This window comes from Lotus japonicus, chromosome 1 (assembly GCF_012489685.1).
Source record: "Lotus japonicus ecotype B-129 chromosome 1, LjGifu_v1.2".
Lineage (NCBI taxonomy): Eukaryota > Viridiplantae > Streptophyta > Magnoliopsida > Fabales > Fabaceae > Lotus > Lotus japonicus.
Window position 1 is genome coordinate 136,610,821 of NC_080041.1, and position 22,069 is coordinate 136,632,889.

Sequence of the window (22,069 nt, forward strand, 5' to 3'; positions counted from 1 at the left end):
TTTATGGATTTTCTAGAAACTAAATTAGTTTGTTGGAATGTGCGTGGGGCGGTAAACGTCCGTGGGAGGCGTGTGGTACGAGACTTAGTAGATAAGTTTCGACTAGAAATATTTATAGTGGTAGAGACTCACTGTCCGTTTTCTAAGGCAGCTGCGTTTTGGGACCAACTGGGCTATGAGGAGTGTGGATTAGCAGAAGCAACAGGTTTTGCCGGAGGCATTTGGATGATGGGTGCTAAAGGGCGAAATTTTACTATATCAGTTCTGGATGTTCATAGTCAAGTTGTTACTGTTCAGATTGTGGGCTTGGAATCCTCTTGGGTGTGCAGTGCAGTCTATGCAAACCCAATTCCATCGGCAAGGGACGTGCTATGGCAATACCTAGTGCAACTTCGTCGAACTGTTATGCTTCCTTAGATGCTAATTGGAGATTTCAATGAAATCATGTACCCCTCAGAGGTTAAGGGAGGACAATTCTGTCTACAACGTTCACAAAGGTTTCTGACTATGGTGGAAAGGTGTGACTTGCTGGATCTTGGCGCTATTGGAAGTAAGTATACGTGGTTTCGTCGAACAGAATTGGGCCAATCCACGTCCAAAAGGCTTGACAGGGCTTTAGGTGATGTTGAGTGGCGACACCTGTTTCCCGAAGCTGTGATAGAGAATCTCCCACGCATACACTCGGACCACTGCCCACTTCTTCTCCGTTGTGGTGGCTTCGAAGATACCAGAGGCAAGAGGTCGTTTCATTTTCTCGCAGCATGGGCCTCACACCCCCTGTTTTAGGAAGTTGTTGAAACTGGCTGGAATCATGGCGACGGCAGGATTTTGTCCCGACTGGAGCATGTTCAGCACGGGGCCACAGAATTTAACAAAAACATTTTTGGTAATATCTTCCAACGCAAGCGCACTTGTGAGAATAGGCTCAAAGGGGTCCAACGTGCCATTGAGGAAGGGGAGACAAGCCGCCTCTTGCGTTTGGAGAAAGACCTACAGCAGGAGTATGGGACCATTCTCTACCAGGAGGAGTTGCTATGGTACCAAAAATCCCGGGAGCAATGGGTTCGTTTTGGTGACCGGAATACACGTTTTTTCCACGCTCAAACTGTGATTAGAAGGAAAAGAAATAAAATACATGGCCTGGTACTGCCGAATGGGACATGGTCGACGGAGCAGGTAAAGCTTGTGGATGCAGCACATAGTTTTTTCCTGGGTCTGTTTGCGTCTCCAGCAATTTCGGACCCAGAAGCTATTAATCTCCAAAGTCTCCCTAGGTTAAGTCTGGAAGGGGTGGAAGCACTTTTGGAGCCGGTAACAAAGGAGGAAGTGCGCCTTGCCGCGTTTAGTATGAAATCGTTCAAAGCCCCTGGGTCGGATGGCTTTCAGCTGTTTTTCTTCAAGCACTACTGGTCCCTTATAGGGGATGATGTTTGGAGGTTTGTAGAGGATGCTTTTGTGAATGGTTATTCAGATCATGGGATACTGGACACACTGGTGATGCTAATTCCTAAGGTGGATTTTCCCAAGCACCTAAAGGAGTTCCGACCGATCAGCTTGTGTACGATGATTTACAAAATCATCACAAAGGTGTTGGTGGGTCGTATTAGGCCCTATCTTGGTGATTTAATTGGCCCCCTACAGGGTAGTTTTATTCCGGGAAGGAGCTCCGCTGATAATATTCTTCTAGCACAGGAGGCGATCCACTACATGAAGAAGACCAAACTTAAGAAGGGCGCACTAGCTATGAAAATTGATTTGGAGAAGGCATATGACAACATTAGTTGGGAGTTCCTTAAGCGTACCCTGGAGCAGTTTGGTTTCCCAAGTGCCACGGTGAAGCTTATCATGTGGTGTGTTACAAATTCAAAGCTTAGCATCCTTTGGAATGGGACTCGCTTAGATAGTTTTGCGCCATCTCGAGGGCTTCTCCAAGGAGATCCGATGTCCCCTTATCTTTTCTTGCTATGTATGGAGATCTTGTCTTTGCATATTCATGAGCTTGTTCAGCAAGGACTTTGGAAGCCTATTCACCTTGCTAGAAACAGCACGGGGTTGTCACACCTTATCTTCGCAGATGACATTGTTCTCTTTGCGCACGCCTCTTCAACCCAGGTTCAGGTCATATCCCAGGCTCTTAAGGACTTTGCCCTAGCTTCTGGGTTACAAGTTAACCTTGATAAATCTAGAATGTATTGCTCCTCAAAGGTAACGAGTGTAAGACGTCAAGCTTTTACCGCCATCTCCTCTATCTGTGGCACTTCAAACTTGGGAAAGTACTTAGGTGTGAAATTGAAGATGGAACGTAGCAGTCGGAGCCACTTCCAGTATGTGCTTGAAAGGATAGACCGTCGTCTCTCTTCATGGAAGATGAAGATGCTAAACAAATCTGGTAAATTATGTTTAGTGAAATATGTTTTAAGTTCCCTTCCTGTTTATGACATGCCGGTGGCTTGGTTGCCTACCTCTGTGTGTGATCGAATGGACCAAATAAACAAAAAATTTATCTGGAGTTCCAACCCCTCTAAGAAAGGCTGGCATCTGGTGAAGTGGGGTACGATGACGAACGTGAAGAGTCAAGGTGGGTTAGGGGTTCGTGAGGCTAGGACGGGAAACATTGCGCTACTTGGCAAACTGGTTTGGAAGGTTTTACATGAGCCTTCCTGTCTATGGGTTCAGCAGTTCAAGAGCATCTACTTGAAGGAAACGAATTTCTTTGATTATAAGATTAAGGGTAATGCCTCTTTCGCTTGGCGTACTATTATTCGTGCTCGTGATGCTTTAAAACACGGGTTTTCCTTCCTCCTGCAGCACGGGGATTCCTCTTTTTGGTATAATGATTGGGCTGGCATTGGTGCTCTTTGCCATTATGTACCATATGTCCATATTAGTGATGTTGAGTTGAAGTTGAAAGACATTTGGAACACTGGTTGGCAATGGAACAAGCTATGGACAATTATCCCGCAGGAAATTTTGGATCACTTGAATCAAATTGCAGGGCCTACAGGAGTACCGTTCCCTGATGCTTGGAGGTGGCAGAACCGTCCTGATGGCCTTTACACAGTGTCATCTTGCTACTCCTGGCTTAGGGACCAGTCACATGAAGGCTCTGATCAGCGGGTTTGGTCTAGAATCTGGAAACTGCAGATCCTGGAGAAGTATAAATTCTTTTTGTGGCTTTGTCTTCATAATGCGATCCCAATTAATGCTCGCAGGTTTACTTGTCAGTTAGCAGCGAGCCCAGCGTGCACCCTTTGCTCCCATCCGTTGGAGGATGGCTTACATTGCCTCCGAGATTGTCCCCATTCTAAGGAGATCTGGTTAAGGTCAGGGTGCGCTTTCTATACTGCTTTCTTTGAAACAGACTTTTGGAAGTGGATAGAGGATATGGTGAACTATTCGGACGCTGCAAAATTAGTCCATATTTTATGGTGGGTTTGGCGTAGAAGAAATAACATGGTTCTGGGTGATGAAGTTTGGACTATGCACCAAGTTCAGCGTCAGATTATGAGCACTATACCGGACCCTGCTTATTGGACCGATGTCGACGTGGTGCCGCGCACAGCTCCTGGTTTTGATGCATCACCTTCAGGTTATATAGCGCTGCATGTAGATGGAAGCTTTCATCGTACCTCATCGGTTATGAGTTGCGGTGGTTTCCTCAGTGATCATACCGGTAAATGGATTGATGGTTTTGCCAGTTGTGAAGGTGTTGGGGAGGTTTTTTTGGCGGAACTTCTTGCCATCATTAGGGGTCTGAATTTGGCATGGAGGCGAGGCGTTCGTAAACTCATGGTGCACTTTGATTGCTTGGAAGTAATGCATGCTCTCTCGGGTACTAGATCCCTGAACTTATACTCTTATGCAGCATACTTAGTAGAAGCAAGGAGCTTACTCAACCAGGAGTGGGAAGTGTCCCTTCATCCTGTTCCCCGTGAAAGGAATGCGCCCGCAGACGCTCTAGCGCAGATGGGGTATAGACTTAGAGTTAATTACTCTTCTTGGACTACTCCTCCTGCTGAGATTGCCCCTCTTGTGGGGTGTGGCTAGTTTCTTTGTTGTTTTGTTTCGTTTTGTCGTTGTTTCTTTTTCCCATGTACCAAAAAAAAATAAAAATTAAATATATTATATATTATGATTTTTGTGTCTATTTCAGCATATGAGGTCCAAGTTCGTTCCTTATCTTTTAGCAAGTAGGATCTTGAACCTCAACCCCTGCTTTGCTATTGCGCTCTCAATTTCTTTCTTGTCCCTCACCCTGCTGCTGAGTGTTGCTGTCTCTCTCTGAACTATGGCAGCCACGCTCAGTCTCTTAAAGCTTCCAATTCTTCCTAACAAGCCACGCCAATCAACCTCAAAGCTTGTTCCTATTCCTTATATTTCTGCAAAACTAGACACCCCTAAAGATTTCCCCAACCCACAAAAGCTCTTGGATCAAAATGCCAATGCTCTTCTCAAACATGCATCTCTTTCCCTCACAGCAGCCACATTTCCATTCTTATTAGAACCCAAGGATGCACTTGCTGTTGGTGGAGAGTTTGGGATATTGGAGGGAAGAACATTTGCTCTTATACACCCCATTGTGCTTGGTGGTTTGTTCTTCTATACATTATATGCAGGTTATTTGGGGTGGCAATGGAGGCGAGTAAGGACTACCCAGAACGAGATTAATGAGCTCAAGAAACAAATCAAACCTGCCCCGGTCACCCCAGATGGCAAACCTGTGGAAACAGCACCATCACCGGTAGAACTCAAAATACAACAACTTACTGAGGTAGGAAGCGCTTGTGCCAAATTATCTGCATTTGCAATGAGACATTAAGAGCTTTTTTGTTTTTGCCAATTATCTATGTATTTGTTTGGATCAGCGTTTGTCAAATTGATTTGATATAATATATTATAGTAAAAATTAGTTGAAAATGAAGTGAACATGTTTGGATACATTTATGAAAACGTGATTTTTGTCGGGCAATCTTATGAAATGCTATGTAACATCTCATAATTTATTATATGCAACGCAGAAGCTATTCTCTCTAACTTCTGCTAGAATTGATCTTGTGTATGAAATGAATTCTCCAAAATGACTCTCAAATATCAATATTTTCATTTAGAGTTGATTTTACTTTACCAGACTGATTATGAGGTTTCCCAATGGGAAACCCCCTCTACATAATCACCTAAAAGTTATTCTGGTAAATGAGATTTGATTCTAAACCTCTCAAACATGGAACCAAACATACAATGAATTTATCATTAGATGAGCACTTCAACGTGTGATTTTTTTTTTCTAATCCTAATTCAAGCATTCTAAAATGATGTTGTACTGGATGCTGGATTGTATTTTATTATTGTGAACAATAAAATTCATAGGCTAGTCATGAAATGCTGCATTCTGAATTCTGAATTCTGAATCTGATGAGCACCTAATTTATTAGCTACCCATATTCAGGAGAGGAAAGAGCTGATCAAAGGTTCATATAGAGAGAAACACTTCAATGCAGGATCCATACTTCTAGGATTTGGAGTGTTTGAGGCGGTTGGTGGAGGACTGAACACATGGCTTAGGACAGGAAAGTTATTTCCTGGTCCACATTTATTTGCAGGGGCAGGTAAAGATTAAAATTTTCATTTCATGAAAAAAATATTCATTTTTAAGAACTTAGGAATGTTTGTAGCTTTCAAATGGGTAGAATAACAATGGAGATACTTAGGTAGCTTTGCTGATTGTATAAAATTGACAACTTGTGTATAATCTTTGCCATCCAGGTATTACAGTCCTATGGGCACTGGCTGCTGCCCTAGTACCACCAATGCAGAAAGGAAGTGAAACAGCCAGAAATCTTCACATTGCGCTGAATACATTAAATGTTCTGCTCTTTATTTGGCAGATTCCCACTGGACTTGAAATTGTACTCAAAGTTTTTGAGTTCACCAAATGGCCCTGAATGTAATTAGATTCTCATTGGTAAGTAACTTCCCTGGTATAATTTACTTACAGTTTAGCTTTCTCACAACATCAAATAATGCAACAAAATTGTATCTCCCATTTTCTTTGGCCTTGTACCATAATTGTGTGCACTGTGCAGTCAAGTGTTGAATAACTGCATTACTTCATTTTTTGATATAAGTTAGCATGTAAGAAGTTCTTACAGTGATTATATCAACTCCCCTGTTTTGAGTGAAGTTTTGTGTGATAAATTTGGAATTCAGAATCTGATTTGGTCTATAAATTCTAACTCTTCAAAATTTTAGCAAAGTCCATTTTATAAAAGGGTTCTCTTAAAAATGATCATTTTAGCCGGGTAAATCGAAACTTGTGCATTGCATACAGCCTAGAATATGTCCAGTCATATTACAGTCGTCCACAAGCATCATGATTCAATCTAACCAAACGTATGCATGCCATGGATCATTTTCAATACTTCATTCCAGGGCATAACCTCACAAATCAAAACCGTATTAAGTATTCATTTGGATGCTACCAAAGAGCACATATAGAAGCCTATTTAGTACATTTTCTAGTAGATAAGCTCCAATAGGCTCGTATCTAAACGAGCTCTCCATAAGAAAACAGTAAAACATTGACAATGTCCACAGACCATAGCAAAGTTAGTTTAAACAGAAGCAGTTAGCATTCTTCTGTTTTCAGAAAGTTAGTTGTTGGTTAGCTTTCTGTTACATACATGGTTAGACAGTTATCGTTAGCATAGCATCAGTGAGCAAATGCTATTATGCTATATAAACACAAATGTACTGAATGAAAGTTAATCAATCAATACAATACACATTTTGCACAAAAAAAAACATTATTTCCTGAATTTTAAAACTGCAAATGCGTAGAAGTATATATTCAAGCACAGGATGTGAATAAATTCTTGGTTCATCGGTCCCTATTAAAAAAATATAAAGCGCCACCACTCAACGGTGACTTTCATGAGTTTCAAGAATATAATATTTGGCTAGCACTTTACCAGAACAAATGAAAGCCGTGTTTTTATCGTTGAACATGAAGATGGGACCTCCCAACATGATTTGAACGTCTTCTGTTGAAATATTTCATATGGTGGAAATTAAGAATAATTGTAGGCAATTGATTTGATTCTAAATGAAGAAGAGAAGCACCAAATGTTGAACCCTCTGTTCCGTACATGTAGTCACCAATAGAAAAAGCCAATCACAAAATCATCAAAAAATGTTTAGTCAGACGCTAATCCATGTTTGGATCAACAAAATATATTGAATTCCTGAAACCAAACAATCTAAGGTGTGTGTTTGGATCAATGGAGTTAATGTCATAATGTGAGTTGGAACCGGGGTGATTTATGTTTGGATAAGTTTATGAAAAGAGTATTTGTTATGGGATAATGTTGTTAAATACAGTTAAGAAATCACACAATTGATTATGTTAAGTTATCTTTCTGTAGCTTCTTCGGTAACTTCTCCGCAGAATTAATTTTGAGACTTAATTTATTTCACCAATTTGATTGTTAAACATCTATACCTAAAGGCTAAAAGTAAGTTAGCTTCTGATTCTATTTCATGGATTGGTTCTTTTCTTCTGAATCGCTGATATAGGATATAGTTTCCTTTCCAACAGTGGCACCTCTTTTACGTACGTTATAGGAAGTCCCATGAACATGAAGCATCTTGAAAAGAACGAAAAGGAGGTAAAGGGGAGCATCGCTACCTCACTACCTCAACAAGCAAAGTCACTTGCAAGACAAACACAGACACTAAATTAAGGTAATGTGATATAGGATAATATCTCTACATGACACCATGCAACCTTCTACTCCACTAAACGGCATTACGGGCGCAATTGCAGCTGTATCAACTCACATTCGTTTGCAATTCTGCAATGCAGGGTCAATCCCAACCGTGTCAAAAGGTTTCCATGTACATGTAGTGTGTAAAACCAGAAATCACTAACACCGTGGGCTCCAAAACAAAATTCTAATTGAAATCTTTCCAATGGATACCAACCTTACTATGTGAGCTTGTGTCAGCTGGAAGTGGCAATTGAATCTGATGCTTTCCCATTTCTTTTTGGTTCTTTATACGTGCTTTTAGCTATGGGTCATGTCTCACATGGTCTAATCAGAATTGCTTTTTTGTTTCAACCTGGTACAAGTTGTGTTTTTTCACAATTCACATTTTCCTCTCCTGGTCCTGCACCAATGAGACTGATCTATAAATAAATATTTGCCTCCACATTATCTCATCATTGTCCACCACCATAATTGCTTTCCCCTCCATTTCTCTTCAAGGTTTTTGCAGATCCCAAACAAGGAAACACCATGTCTAATCCACCCCCAGTTCGTCCATGGTTTCGCTTAACCTCCATTCGCCCTGTTCCTACCCCTGCTCCAGAGCCACGCCCTTCTCTGCCTTTACCAACATTTAGAACTTCTTCAGCACCATCATCACCTCAAATTCAACCAACCCAACAACCTCAACCTCAAGAGAAGACAACTCAGCCACCACCTTCATCTCCGCCTCGAAAAATAGTTTCAACCTCACTTCCATCTTCTCCATTACGAAAGGCACCACCATTTTCATCTTCTTCTCCTCCTCGCAATCCCCGTCCTCCACCACCACCACCATCATCAAGTTCTTCTTCCCCGGAGAAGAAAAATTCCCCCATTAACCATGTGCTGCCAAGTCCTACTCCTCATCAATCACCAAAAACTATAAGACAATCTGATCTTAGCCCAATGAATTCACCAAAATCAAAACTTTCTGCTCGTCCTCCTTCTCCCCTGACTCTCCCACCTTCCCAGTTGAAAACAGAGGAGCCTAATGTACCAGATGAGGCAGAGTCAAAAGCAGTGCTCGTTCAGAAGACCATCGACAAGCCTAAAGCTTGGCACCACAACAATGGAAGTGGTGAACCCCATAGGGAAACCAAGAATCACGGAAATCCCCATCATGGAAAACACGTTGCCCGCAGAGAAGGTGAAGCCAAGGAGAGAACAAGGGTTTCGGATTCTGAGGACTCTGGCATGAGGGTTATCACAATTGCAGGGGAAAACAGGGGAGCTTTTATGGAACTAATCCAGTCCCCGAACAAGAAAGAATCTCATTATCTTCACAAGAAGGGAGGTGAACATGTCAAAGTTGACGGTGGAGGATTATCAGAGAGTTCGGGTGCTGAGGAAGGAAATACAAAGAAGAAGGATAAGAATCAGAAAGGGAGAACAGGATCATCATCTTCGATTCCAATGACAGCTTACATGAACAGCAATGTACAGTGTGTGAACAACTCCCTCTTGTACCACACTTCTTGCTCCCACCACGATCCAGGAGTGCGCCTTTCTCTTACAAAGAAACCAATTGGTGAAGGTTACTATCTCAAGGAACATGTTGATGGCAAGAACAAATGATTCAAAATAGTGTTTGAGTTGAAGTTAGTTTATTGGTTTCTTAGTGTTTCTTGGTAATAAAGGTTGAGTGACCAATGACCATCAATGGGAGAGGCATGAATCTAATTCTTGTGCTTCACCTTTTCGTGGAGCCGGTCAAGTTGAAGATTCTCCACTGCCTTCGATGGAAAGTAAACGTCTTTTGTCATTTGTTCATTGAGAATTGTTTTGCAATACATAATGTATCTCTAATAATGTTTTATTAATATATTTGTTCGGGTGTAAACTGTGCTTTGTTCAACTTGATGGATCTCTTACATTATATACTGCATTTTTATTGCTCACATTTGTATCTTACTAAATTTTGCAAGTTAACAATAGTCAACAGACATATCTGGTCAATCACTCAGATGATCAATGTTTTGATGAGTTAGGATGAGGGCGGGTTAGGGATCTTCTTGCTTCAGGGTCGTGCCTTCATCGTATGGATGCTCCGATGATGGCACCTGTAAAAACACAAAAACACAACCCTGGTGTTCAAGTTAGAATATGACAACGTGTGGTTTATGGATCCTACCTTTTATAGGGTCGGGTTTGAGAGTTATGAGGTAGGACTATTTGAGGTTAGATGGTCTGTCACGATGGGTCCGAGGTACTATGATAAGGGAGTGTCATTTAGTTGATCGCCTAACACACTATTTAATAAGATGAGCAAAAACAAAGTTGCGTACAATACCAAATTTGTTGATCGGTAATCGAGCAGAGCTTCTGCAAAACATCCCCAATGCAAGTTAAGCTTACCTTTATGTGATCTCTCAGTATCGCTCAATTGGAGTGATTTGTCTCTGTTGATGCCATATAGTTGTGGGCGCTCATTGTTGTTCATTGAAGAACGTCGACTAGAGGCTTTGTTCTTGCTAATCAGGTACCAGAGTGGTAGTCCTTTAGCTCTTGTCATGAGCGGAAGCTAATGGAAAGAGGTATCACTTGATTTTGGCTTGGTCGCGACTTGATGGTTGCCGATCGGAATAGGATCGTCATTTGGTGGGCTTTGTGCTTGCTAACTGGGTATCATAATAATAGTCTCTTAACTCTTGGCATGACATGCAAAAGCTGAAGGCAAGAGGTTGAGCTCATTTTAGCTTGGTCAGAATGTGGTGACCACCAGTCAAAACAGTAGCGTGGTCAATCGACGACTTTGTGCCCACTAGCCACGTCCTGAAAATATATAGTAAAATACTTTTACAATAAATTAATTTGAGTGTTATAGGATATAAAATAAGGTAACTATTTATTGCACAAATTTCCACTCACTAGGAACCAACACTTTATACTTGTTTCATAACCAACAACTATCAGTGCCTTGTTTTGAAATAAACAACAAAGGTTCTCTTAGTTAGAGGATTGTCAAAGGTTCTTAACTGCTTGATCTTAATTAGGCTCGAGTTCAAATAGGTTAATATTAAAGTGCCCAATAACCTCTTAAATTGAGTCATTGGATTAAGATTTGTTAGACGATCACGAACCCATAATTTTAGTGAATGTAGGATACCTTGATCCAAGCAAATTCAAATTTAAAGCAAAGCGATATGCAAGAATTTCTTTTTTTTATTGACAAATACGTTGTTAGTAAATTAGTACAAATAATCTCTTCTCAGGATTCGAACTCTGACTCTTCACCTGCAATTACCCTGAATTCAACTATGTGAGCTACTTACTCCACCCAAGAGTTTCAATTATATACAATAAAATGTAAAAAATATTATTTCCTTATTAAAATAAAAAATTTAATGTATTCTACCATTTTTTAAATTAAAATTAAAATGACCGAGTCAATGTATAGATTTTTTTTGAAAGTGTCAATGTATAGATAATTCGGGGGATTGTACTTTCAAGTTAATGGGCAAAATCCATAAAAGTGTCTGTGCGCCATCTCCTATATCTATCTGTAAGAATTTTTCATCAAGTTGTGCGATTTTTTTTCCTAGGTATTCGGGACTAATCTGGGAATGTTATGGGCTTTCTGCATTGTACTTTCTTTTTAGTTTTTCTTAATGATCTGGGACTGGACTTTGTGTGACAGAGGCAGCAATGGCTACAAATTCCAAAACCTTTACTTTTGAGGAGGTGGCCAAACACAACAACAAAAAGGATTGTTGGATTATTATCAGTGGAAAGGTCTGATTGTTTTTCTTACTCTTTTTATTTTCTTTTGGCTTACTCCTGTAGCTTCTGTATCTGTTTTATTTCATTTTTGGGATGAATAATAATAACAGGAATAATATGATGCATGCTAAATGCTTATTCAATTGCATGTGTGAGAAGGGTTAGATGTTATCCCTGGTAGCTCCAAATATACCCTGGTCTTGAAAGCCTTTTCTTACAGTAATATGATTTGAATGCTACACCTTTGTCTACTTGTTATGCTTGATTGATACATAGAAATCAGCAGACACAATAATTGAAATTCAGACATACTTAACAATTAACATAGATTTACCTATTGGTGAAATTTTCCTTTTCTTAGTGGAATAACAAAAGAGGTGATTAGTGATTACTGAATTATGCAGTCTATGGTGAATGAGGCTTGTAGTATCATTATTCATTATATGTAAGAATTATGTATTGTAACAGCACATACACAACGCATCCCAATCCACCAATGTGATATGAGATAATGAAATATTTTAAAGATATGACTCAGATATGATTTGTTATGAACTATGATCAGTTTCGCTGTAGATTGTTTTACTTCAAAACTTTGAATAATATCATCTTACCTAATGACTTGTTACTTGTTATTTGTTAGTAATGACTAATGAATAATCCTATTTCATGTCAATTCTACATAGAGCTAGTGCAGCATTCCTGGAAATATTTATGGCTCCATCATCAACCACCACTTTATCATCTTCAAGCACTTGGAATTCTCAATCTTTTCAAAATACCTCTAACCCTACATATGTAACACATCACCCTTCTCTTGCTGTTTTTTTAGCATTGAAAACCAAGTTGGCTGAAACTCTTGATATGAATAATTGCATTCTCTGGGGATCCTTGTTGGTTGGTTCCTGTCCATAAAGCCTACAATGTCTTCAATTATATCCAAGTCACTGTCACATTACCTCTTGCAACTATTTTTCATTATACAGGGTTGTGCTCATGCATTCTTGAAACGCATTAGAGAAAGAATTTTCTAACTCTGAGTTGGTTAGCCAATAAAATGATGCTGATAATTTTGATTACCCCTTATTAAGGTCACTGTCTGACTATAGGATGTAATGGTCTGAGTAAACTGCAGCATCTATAATATGGAATGAGAAATCCTTACCACTGTTTCTAGATGTGAAAAATATGTTAAAGCTTCAGATTGAATTTTAGCACTAACAACATTCTATATTGCATTCCCTCTACCTAGAAGTTTCTCATCAAAATTGATTTTAACCTTAGCAGAAGTATTTCCAAACATTAATAACACTTCAAACTGTTACGACTAGTTTGTCCATCAAGTTATCATACTTAACATTACATTGTTTATACCCAAGTAGGTGTATGATGTCACACCATTTTTGGATGATCATCCTGGAGGTGATGAATCTTTAATATCGGCAACAGGTAATCAATTTCTCCCTGTTGGTTTATTCATATTAGTAATCTGCTAGCAAAAAGCCCTGGGGAAGAGTGAATTGATAATCTTAACCCTGGGTTCTTTTACAGGGAAGGATGCAACCATTGACTTTGAAGATGTCGGCCACAGTGACTCTGCCGTAAAAATGATGAAGAAATACCTTGTTGGGGAAGTTGAAACCTCCACTTTACCATCCAAAGTCAACCACAGTCCACCACAACCTGCACAAGCACATGGTGTTAGCAATCAATCTTCAGGATTTGTTGTGAAGACATTGCAATTGCTGTTGCCATTGTTGATATTGGGCATTGCATTTGCTCTGCAGTACAAGAAGAAACAAGTCAGCGACTCATGAATTTTGAACTTGAGCTAGTGTCTTTGTTTCCCAAGTTTTTTTATTCATAACATATATCAAACGCAACCTACGTTTGGCTTAGTTGTGCTAGTTGTTCATTTAGACTCAATTGAAAATTTGAAATGGATTTAACATTTTGATGACTCAGTATTCTTTTCTTTTATATTTGAATATTTTTATATGGATTGTCTTAATTTGTGCAGTCATAAGTCTATTTATTAATCTATATAGATTATGCTAAACGGGTCGGGTCTTTTAAACTAGCTGCTACTTGTTTTGGTCGGACTATAAGGCAACCAGACTCAATATCGTCCGAAGTAGCCCAAATGATCCACCATTAAATGAACTTCATGTTGGCTAACCGAGATAACCGAAAGAGAGTTTCATCTCGTTCAATTTACAGCCGAGCGTACCTAAGCCAACACATTTATAACAGACGGCTTACATAAATACTTCATCAAGGTACAACGCCTCGATTACAACCCTTACCACATCTATAAATACAAGTTTGATCATTCATTTACATAAACATTACGCATTTTGAACACATTTATAACAGAAGGCTTACATAAATACTTCATCAAGGTACAACGCCTCGATTACAACCCTTACCACATCTATAAATACAAGTTTGATCATTCATTTACATAAACATTACGCATTTTGTTATCTTATTGTTCTTCTATGACTTTGAGTTTCTCTCTCAAAGCTCACTCGAGCGTCGGAGTGCATTTGTAGGTACCTCTAGGCCGTGCTAACACTTCACCAGCGTGCCAGAAGATCCTTCAAGACTATGTACCACCACGAGAGATTCTGAACATCTTGCCATTCGGATTTTGGAACAACACTACAATTGACCAAATATAAAAACCAGTTGCTACTAAGATCAGGGTCCCGCTGTTAAACTTACACCAGTTGGAGTCTCATATTCTGAGTCAATGAGCCATACTAGTTAGAATTAAATGGTCGACTTGTTTTGCCAGTTGATTATTCCAATTTCCAAGGGACCAAGTACACCCTCCCCCACCTATCACTACGGACTTATTCTTACCTATCTGTTACTACTTGCTATAAAAACACTCTTTCAAGTTTCATCAAGCACTTCTCTGCATCTTGTGTTTTTGTACCTTTGGTTCTCCCCAAAACCATCCTAATCTAGAAATACAACTGCAAATTTGGGGGCTTGTGTTTTGTCTTTGGTAATTCTGATGTTGGGAAAAAGTATTCAGCTGACATATCATCACCATGGAAGGACCAAAGAAATTCCAAAAGGGTGGTTGGCAATCAAGGTGGGTCAAGGCCAAGAGCAACAGAGGATTACAGTACCTTTGATTTACCTCAACCACCCCCTGTTTGTTCAGCTGCTGAAGGAGGCAGAGGAAGAGTTCGGTTTTGCTCAGAAGGGAACCATAGTTCTCCCTTGTCATGTGGCGGAGTTTAAGCATATTCAACACCTGATTGATAGTGAGAGAAAGCCCCTCCACCACCACCATCAACCTCACCACCTTGTTGGCTGCTTCAGGGCTTGATCTCTCAAATAGCTAGCTCCATCTATTACAATTTCAAAGTCTCTAGGTTATCTTGTGCATATTTAGGCCATGTCATTTTTGTATGTTATATACATATGACTATGAGCTACAAAAAAAATTAACATATAGAGTTCCTTGCCTGCAGTTGTAAATTTTTATAGGAGTACTAGTAGAAACATATATCGCTATATCTTGTTCCCTTCGAATCTCTTTATTTCATCAATTCTTTCTAGGTAATCATTTTGTGGTGTTGGCCTTGAGTACTGAAATTCCAGGATTGATTGTCAAATTACATGTTTGGCATGTTAAAATCTTTGATTTTAAGGCAATCACTCGTCCCAACCACAGCCCCCTTCCAAATTCGCTTGAGTTTCTAACAATTTAATAGCAAGATCCATTTTGGTGGAAGATACAAAGATCATAGTTGTTTCAGGATTAAGAAGAAACCTTGTTAGGGATATAGTCTACATGCTTAATTCTGCTGCAGCTGGAGTACACAATGAAGAGAAAATTGTTCTCATTTACTTGTAGATTTTTTTTACCTTTAAACCATGTTTTAGATTTTCCTTATATTAATAGAATGTTAATCTCTTGATACTTGACATGAAATATCAAGACATTTAATATAATTTCAACAGGAAAAAAAAGATATGATTGTACTACCATGAGTGAAGAGAAAATTCTAAATGCCCTATTTGCGTAGGTAAACCCAGGTTTTGGATTGACTGCAAAATTCGTAAACATAATATGAAGCCTTCTTAATAGCCTGTCATATTTTTAGTTAGCGACGGAATTATCCCTCTCTAAGTGTCTTATTTAGGAACAACTTTTGCCATGGAACGTTTGAGAGGGAAAAATTTGTCACAACATATCTGGTTAAATATGTATGGTAAATAATAGAGACGGAATCAGTGACGGACATATAGAGAGGTAGCCATTCTATCGCTAAACCACCAAAAGATAACCCGTCGCTAAATCCGTTGCAATTAGCGACGGAAGTTTTCCCTCTCAATATTCGTCTATATCTCTAATTGAGCAACAACTTTTGCAACGCTATTTTGAGAGGGGAAAAATCGATCACAACATCTCTGGCTAAAAGTGTATGGTTAACAATAGTGACGGTATCAGTGACGGAGTTTTAGACAGGTACTATTTCCGTCGCTAATTCACAAACAGATAATCCGTCGCTAAATCCTCCTGCAACAGATGTTTCCCTCTCTAGTTTCTGTCGCTAAATCCTGTTTTTCTTGTAGATTAAAAATTAGATAAAGCACGGCATTGTACTAAATGTAGAGGTTCTTCTAATTTAAATTTTCCAATGTGGAGGTGATTGATTAAAATGGGATTAATCAATTTTAAAAACAATTTATTCGATATGCTCATGACAATGTTGTTTATATATTTTCATGCCTTATTATTATATTTTGAATATATATTTAATGGATATTTTAGGAACATTCTGGAGATGACATTTTCTTTTGTAGCTAAACATGGAGCAAATTAAATCTTCAATAGTTTTGAAGACTCAATACTCCCTCTCTCTCACAATCGTTGGATATTTTTATTATATTGTAAAAGCTCTAATAAAAAAATCGAAAAACTAACATGTGCTAGCTAGAAACATAAGTACACTTTAATTTCCCCCTAAATATGTGCATTGCTTAACATGAGTACACTTCATTACTAAAGAATAACAGGATTCAAACACCAATACATCATCACAAATAAAGAAAATAAGATCAAAAGAAACTTCCACCATACAATCAGGGGTTGGGGTAAGACTCAAGGTTCTTAGCCAAATAATAAGTGTAGCACTATTATCGCTCCTCCAAACAGACAAAAGATCAATAAAATCAAAATCATGTGTAAGCCGACACAATCCTTGATCATGGCTCAGTTTGGAAGAACTTATTTGAGCTTATCTGACAGCATAAGCTCTTATGTCAGTGTTTGGGAGAGCTTATGCAAACAGCTTATGACCTGCCATAAGCTATTTTCAGCTTATTTTCATAAGCTACTCAGGATAGCTTATGAAAAACAGCTTATGCTTATATACAGCTTATTTTTAATTTATCTCAATAAATTTTCAAAAATAGCTTATGAATAAGCGCTTATGTCATAAGTGCTTATGACCATAAGTGCTTAATTAAGCTGTTTTTTCCAAACGAGGCATATATAGACTTTCTCCAAATTAAAGCTCAAACGGGCTGCAAGAAATTGGTCTCGAAGCTCAAACAACTTTGATTTATAGAAGTTGGGAATCAACTCTCCAATTAAGAGAGATTGAATGTTGAACTACTACTGCAATCCACTTTTTCATATACATAATGTGATTTATATCAAACTATGAATCCTAAAAAATTTAAAATCAATATTGTATGTCTTAATTAATAATTGATCGATTTGATCAAATATGAGATTATATCTACATAGAGTTGGGAATAGTTGAAAGCTTGCTTGAACTTTATTTTTTAAAGACTTTTAGGTACCACATCAACCACCGACCTTTATTTTGAAAAATGCATTTTTGTCAATGAATCATCTTTATTGATATATTTAATAAAGCAATTTCTGCCTAAATGTAGAATAGAGCATACTTGTCAAACTTCCCTCCACATTGGAAGGTATTTTGCTTTTTCACTACCCACTTTGCATCTCTCCTTAGTCCTGGCCATTTCCTAGTGCTTGCAACACGCAATGATACAACTACATGTATAACAGAATCAATCAAATAGGAGTAAAAGCAAAGCAAGAAGAAAAATAGAACTATAGAATCAACCTTGTGTATAAATGCAATGGTCTAGCTAGTGGGAATTAGATACAGCTTCGAGTTTCGTGGTTATTTTGATTTTTTAATTAATTAATGGCAACAAAAATAAGCACCTGTCCAAGAATTGAAAAAATATTTTGAAGTTAAGAGGGAATAATAAGTCACAGGAATAAAATATCCTGGGAAATATTCTAGTGAGAAAACTTGAGTATTTTTTCTATTGATTTGTCACCCATCAATATAATGATGGGTTTTGGTTAAATGGGGAACCTCAGTTGATGAATACTTTCTATAAAGAAATGGGGCAGAAGGAAGGGAATCTTAGTTCATTTGACCAATTACTATCATTCATCATTTAACATATTCTTAATCAACTAATATTAATCATTCATTATATTTTAATTAAAAAATGTTTCTTATGTACAACTATCTATAGCTTTTTTCATTTAGTGTAGAGGAATAATCAGTTTCACAAACATAATTTGCATTAATTTAATTTAATGTGTTAACTTACTAGTGAAAAAAATTAATAGCATCAATAAATTATATACCGTACAAGCGTGCATTAATTATACGTATGCTTTATAAGAGTAGAACATTTTTTTGTTGATGCAAAAGAGTAGTACAACATTAGTTATGAGTTATGAGAAAATAAAATATTCAAATATACTCCTTCCGTTCTTATTCATAAGTCCATTTTACTCAATTCTTTTAGATTTAGAAAAGTAGTTACAAGCAAAAACACTTAAAAATTGACCTATATTTAGGAACAAGAAAAACACTCAAAAATTGCCTTATAATAAGGAACGGAGGGAGTATATAATAATAGTACAACATTTTCATAATATTAAGTGAGTTTTTTTAGACGAATTGATTGTAGTTGTACCAATGGTGTAAGGGAGGCGCCTAGAGGAATTCTTACTTGGATTCCATTTTCGTGTCGTTGTTTCAATTTTTGTTTCATTAATTGACTTATTTTTTGTTACACATTTGAGCAATTTTGTAGCTAGTCGATTATTTAGCTCGGAATGCTTCAACCTTCGTTGATGAGGTGTGGTAGGAATCCTCCCACGAGCTGCCATTTGGTTGACGTCGATGTATTAGCTTTTATGCGTCATTTGCCTTAATTTAATGATCCCTTAAAAAAGTTAATTGCATATGTTTTGGTAAAATCAGTACCTAAAATACACTTGACTTAACAACTGAATTGACCGGGAAAATGGAAAGCTTTTCTAGCATTATTTTAATAATATATAATTTTTTTTGGCATAATTCCACTTTGGGTCCCTGATGTTTTGCAAATGTGCAGTCTGCATCCTCTGTGTTTAAAATGTGCGGTCAACATCCCTCATGATTCCAGAACGATCTATTGAGGTCTCTCCGTTAAGTTCCGTCAGTTGACTAAACGGAACGCTCGCTGACGGTGCGTTCATTAAATGACGTGGTCTCTCCACGTGTATAATACATTTTGGCTTAATTGCAAATTTAGTCCCCATGTTTACCAAAACCACGATTTTGGTCCTCCATAAAATTTAATGTTTGTAAAGATAAACCTAAATTAAACCCTGTCGTAAAAAATAAAAGCCCTAAAATTAAAATTCCCAAATCTTACCCAGACCCAAAACACCATGACCAAACCTTCAAAAAATTTCACGCAAAGGAAACAGAGGAATGCGATGGGAGTAGTAAAAGCAAAAATACAAACCAATTGAGACCAAATCGAGAAACAAAAGAAGTGGTTCAAGCTCGGCGATGCGAGATTCGGATTGGACCACTGGTGGAGCTGGATCAACGAAGAAGGGACGATAGTGACTATCGAGCTCGACCTCTCTCGGTTTACTTCTTCTTCTCCTTCCAGACCCAAATCCACAACCTCTTCTACTTTTTTGATGAAGAAGCACATGGATGAAGACTCAAATTGATGAAGGAAGGGACATTTGATGGCAAAAACTAATGTCGCCCCCTTTCTCTGCGTTGATAACATCCTTTTCCCATCCTCTTCTCTCAATCTTCTCGCACTTATGGTGTTTGATGTTTTGTTTTGAGATCTTCAGTGGATGAAGATCAATTTTGTGACGAAGTTAATTGAGTTTGTGACAGATTATTTCCGTCACTAATATGTTTTTTTAGAATTAATGAATTTAATAATTTTATTTTAAAAATAAAAATAATAATAAATGCACCGTCAGCGAGTTCCGTTTAGTCAACTGACAGAACTTAACGAAAGGGCATCAATAGATCGTTTTGGAATCATGAGAGATGTTGACTGCACATTTTAAACACATGGGATGCAGATCGCATAGTTGCAAAAATGGAATTAAGCCAAAAAAAATTTACAAGAGGAAGGCTATGATTAAAAGTATCTATATAAATAATTTTTCAAAATTAAAAAAAAAATATTGATAGCTTTAAATATGGGAGTTTCTTTTTGACAGTAATTATGAGAGTTGATGTGAATAAAACCATAAAAATTAATATCATTGACGTTAGTTTTATTCAGGTCAAAGTATCCATGTACCATAAAACACAATTTGATTATTTAAAGGTTTTCCATTTGAGAGAATCAGGGTGCAACATGATGATCACAAGTGTCCTTGATCGTACGGCAATAAAGTCATTCTAGAAAGGTCAGCGTTGCATCTGATTCTATCCAGGTAGGGTTATAGGGAGAGATCTAATTGCTGGGTCCACATAAGATGCTGATCATAACCAAAGCCACCAAGATCCAACGGTGAAGAAAGCAAGTGAGTAGAAAACCTAAATGATGTTGTTCACACAGATACACAATCTCTGTTTCTCTTTTTCTGTTCAGTCTGTTGTCGTATATATCTGCCCCTTAATCACGGTGCTTGCTTGGAATGCGTTTCTGATTTTGTTGAAGAAGAACAACAACCAACCATGACTGCTACTACCACTGCTACTGATAACGTTTCAACGTCTCTCATTAGATTTTCATATCTCACTCTTGCTCCTTTCAACAAACCAATCTCACTCTCAAATCCTCTGTTTTGAGATCCATTCACTACTCTGTTTTTTTTTTCTTCATCTTCTCTGTTTTTTCTTCTTTTGAGGTTTGTTAATTGCAGAGATGGGTGGTGGGGAGAAGAGTGCTCTCAAGGGTTTCAATTTGCATCGCCACCACCACCATGGCCAGGGGAAGAAGCAAGAGACCAGCGTGCCAAAAGGGTGTATGGCAGTGAAGGTGGGTCAAGGCGAAGAGAAACAGAGGTTCGTGGTGCCGGTGATGTACTTCAATCACCCTTTGTTCATGCAGCTGCTGAAGGAGGCGGAGGAAGAATACGGGTTTGATCAGAAGGGAACAATCACCATCCCTTGTCATGTCGAGGAATTCAGGAATGTTCGAGGTTTGATTGATAGGGAAAAGTCTCTCAACCACCACCACCATCATGTTGGCTGTTTTGGCTTCTGATTCTGATCAAAACCTAGATGATGATGATGAAAATGCTGTAAATTCTGAATTAGTTTTACTTTTTTACTTTGTTAGTTGAGTGGTGATGAACTGATGATGGTAGAGAGTTAGGGATGAGATGATGATGATGATGATGATGATGGCGACAAATGTTGTTGTTATTTGTTCCATTTGTAGTTACTTTGTTATAGTTTTGTTAGGAGTGGAAATGAAAAAAAAGATGCTTCTTCTTTCCTTTATTATTTCTAGAAGAGTTATATTTAGTGGTAATGGAATAAGAGGCACTAGTACTGGCACTCTTTGGAAAAGGAAAGAGTGGAAGAGAAGGAAATGACGGTCGATGTTGTGTAGGGTCAGCCAAAACGGTTTCTTTCTTTCAGTGAACAAGAGAAGAGGTTCACTCATTCCTTCTTCCTTTTACTACCTTGGAATTGGAACTGAAATTTCAATTTGTTGGAATTGGAACTGAAATTTCAATTTGAAGAGACCCTTATCCCACGTGAACTTTACGGGAATAGTAATACAAAATGTGGACCATTTCTGGCTCTCAAATCTCTGAGATTGATTTCTTTGGAATGAATGGAAGAAATGATAAGCAAGGGTGTCAGTTCATTTTACTTCCTTTGGGTAAAATTATTTTGTTCACACCCCAACACAAAGGCATAAAAGTGAGAAGTGAAAGATATGATTTGTGATGTGATAAGAAAAAAAGGAGAGAGATAAGAAGAGAAAGAAAGTGAAAATGAAATGAAAGAGAAGTGTGATTAGAACTCGAAATAAAAAAGAGATAAGTGAATTTTTAGGGTACGGAGGGAGAAAGCTTTAAAAATAAGGGGTGAGAGGGCAAGAGAGAGGAAGAGAGTTGGGCAATTCCCCTATTTGAAAGTTTCAAATTCTCCAAAACTCTCAAGTTTAGAGAACTAAAAATATGATTCAAGTTTAGAGAACTAAAAATATGACTAAGAAGTTGTTCTAAGCAACTTTCCTCTCAGGAAATT

General features: G+C 38.1%; 5 protein-coding genes across 5 annotated transcripts; all 5 read left to right on the forward strand.

The window, feature by feature from the left end:
- Positions 1-3: 3 nt before the first annotated feature.
- LOC130727349 (uncharacterized) lies at positions 4-4,047 on the forward strand. Its single transcript, XM_057578455.1, has 3 exons — positions 4-321; positions 418-654; positions 787-4,047. The coding sequence occupies exons 1-3, from the start codon at positions 4-6 to the stop codon at positions 4,045-4,047; spliced, it is 3,816 nt and encodes a 1,271-aa protein (XP_057434438.1).
- Positions 4,048-4,177: 130 nt separating this feature from the next.
- LOC130731424 (uncharacterized) lies at positions 4,178-6,180 on the forward strand. The gene is made up of 3 exons (XM_057583716.1): positions 4,178-4,771; positions 5,447-5,606; positions 5,764-6,180. The coding sequence occupies exons 1-3, from the start codon at positions 4,289-4,291 to the stop codon at positions 5,940-5,942; spliced, it is 822 nt and encodes a 273-aa protein (XP_057439699.1). The 5' UTR covers positions 4,178-4,288; the 3' UTR covers positions 5,943-6,180.
- A 1,617-nt stretch (positions 6,181-7,797) lies between these two features.
- Positions 7,798-9,703, forward strand: LOC130731423 (formin-like protein 3). The gene has a single exon (XM_057583715.1). The coding sequence runs from the start codon at positions 8,295-8,297 to the stop codon at positions 9,378-9,380; it is 1,086 nt and encodes a 361-aa protein (XP_057439698.1). The 5' UTR covers positions 7,798-8,294; the 3' UTR covers positions 9,381-9,703.
- A 1,533-nt stretch (positions 9,704-11,236) lies between these two features.
- On the forward strand, positions 11,237-13,536 carry LOC130732765 (cytochrome b5-like). The gene is made up of 4 exons (XM_057584755.1): positions 11,237-11,307; positions 11,443-11,537; positions 12,908-12,974; positions 13,077-13,536. Exons 2-4 carry the CDS (start codon positions 11,451-11,453, stop codon positions 13,340-13,342), a joined length of 420 nt encoding a protein of 139 aa, XP_057440738.1. The 5' UTR covers positions 11,237-11,307; positions 11,443-11,450; the 3' UTR covers positions 13,343-13,536.
- Positions 13,537-20,456: 6,920 nt separating this feature from the next.
- On the forward strand, positions 20,457-21,688 carry LOC130731427 (auxin-responsive protein SAUR32-like). Its single transcript, XM_057583718.1, has one exon. The coding sequence runs from the start codon at positions 20,730-20,732 to the stop codon at positions 21,069-21,071; it is 342 nt and encodes a 113-aa protein (XP_057439701.1). The 5' UTR covers positions 20,457-20,729; the 3' UTR covers positions 21,072-21,688.
- The last annotated feature ends 381 nt before the right edge of the window (positions 21,689-22,069 follow it).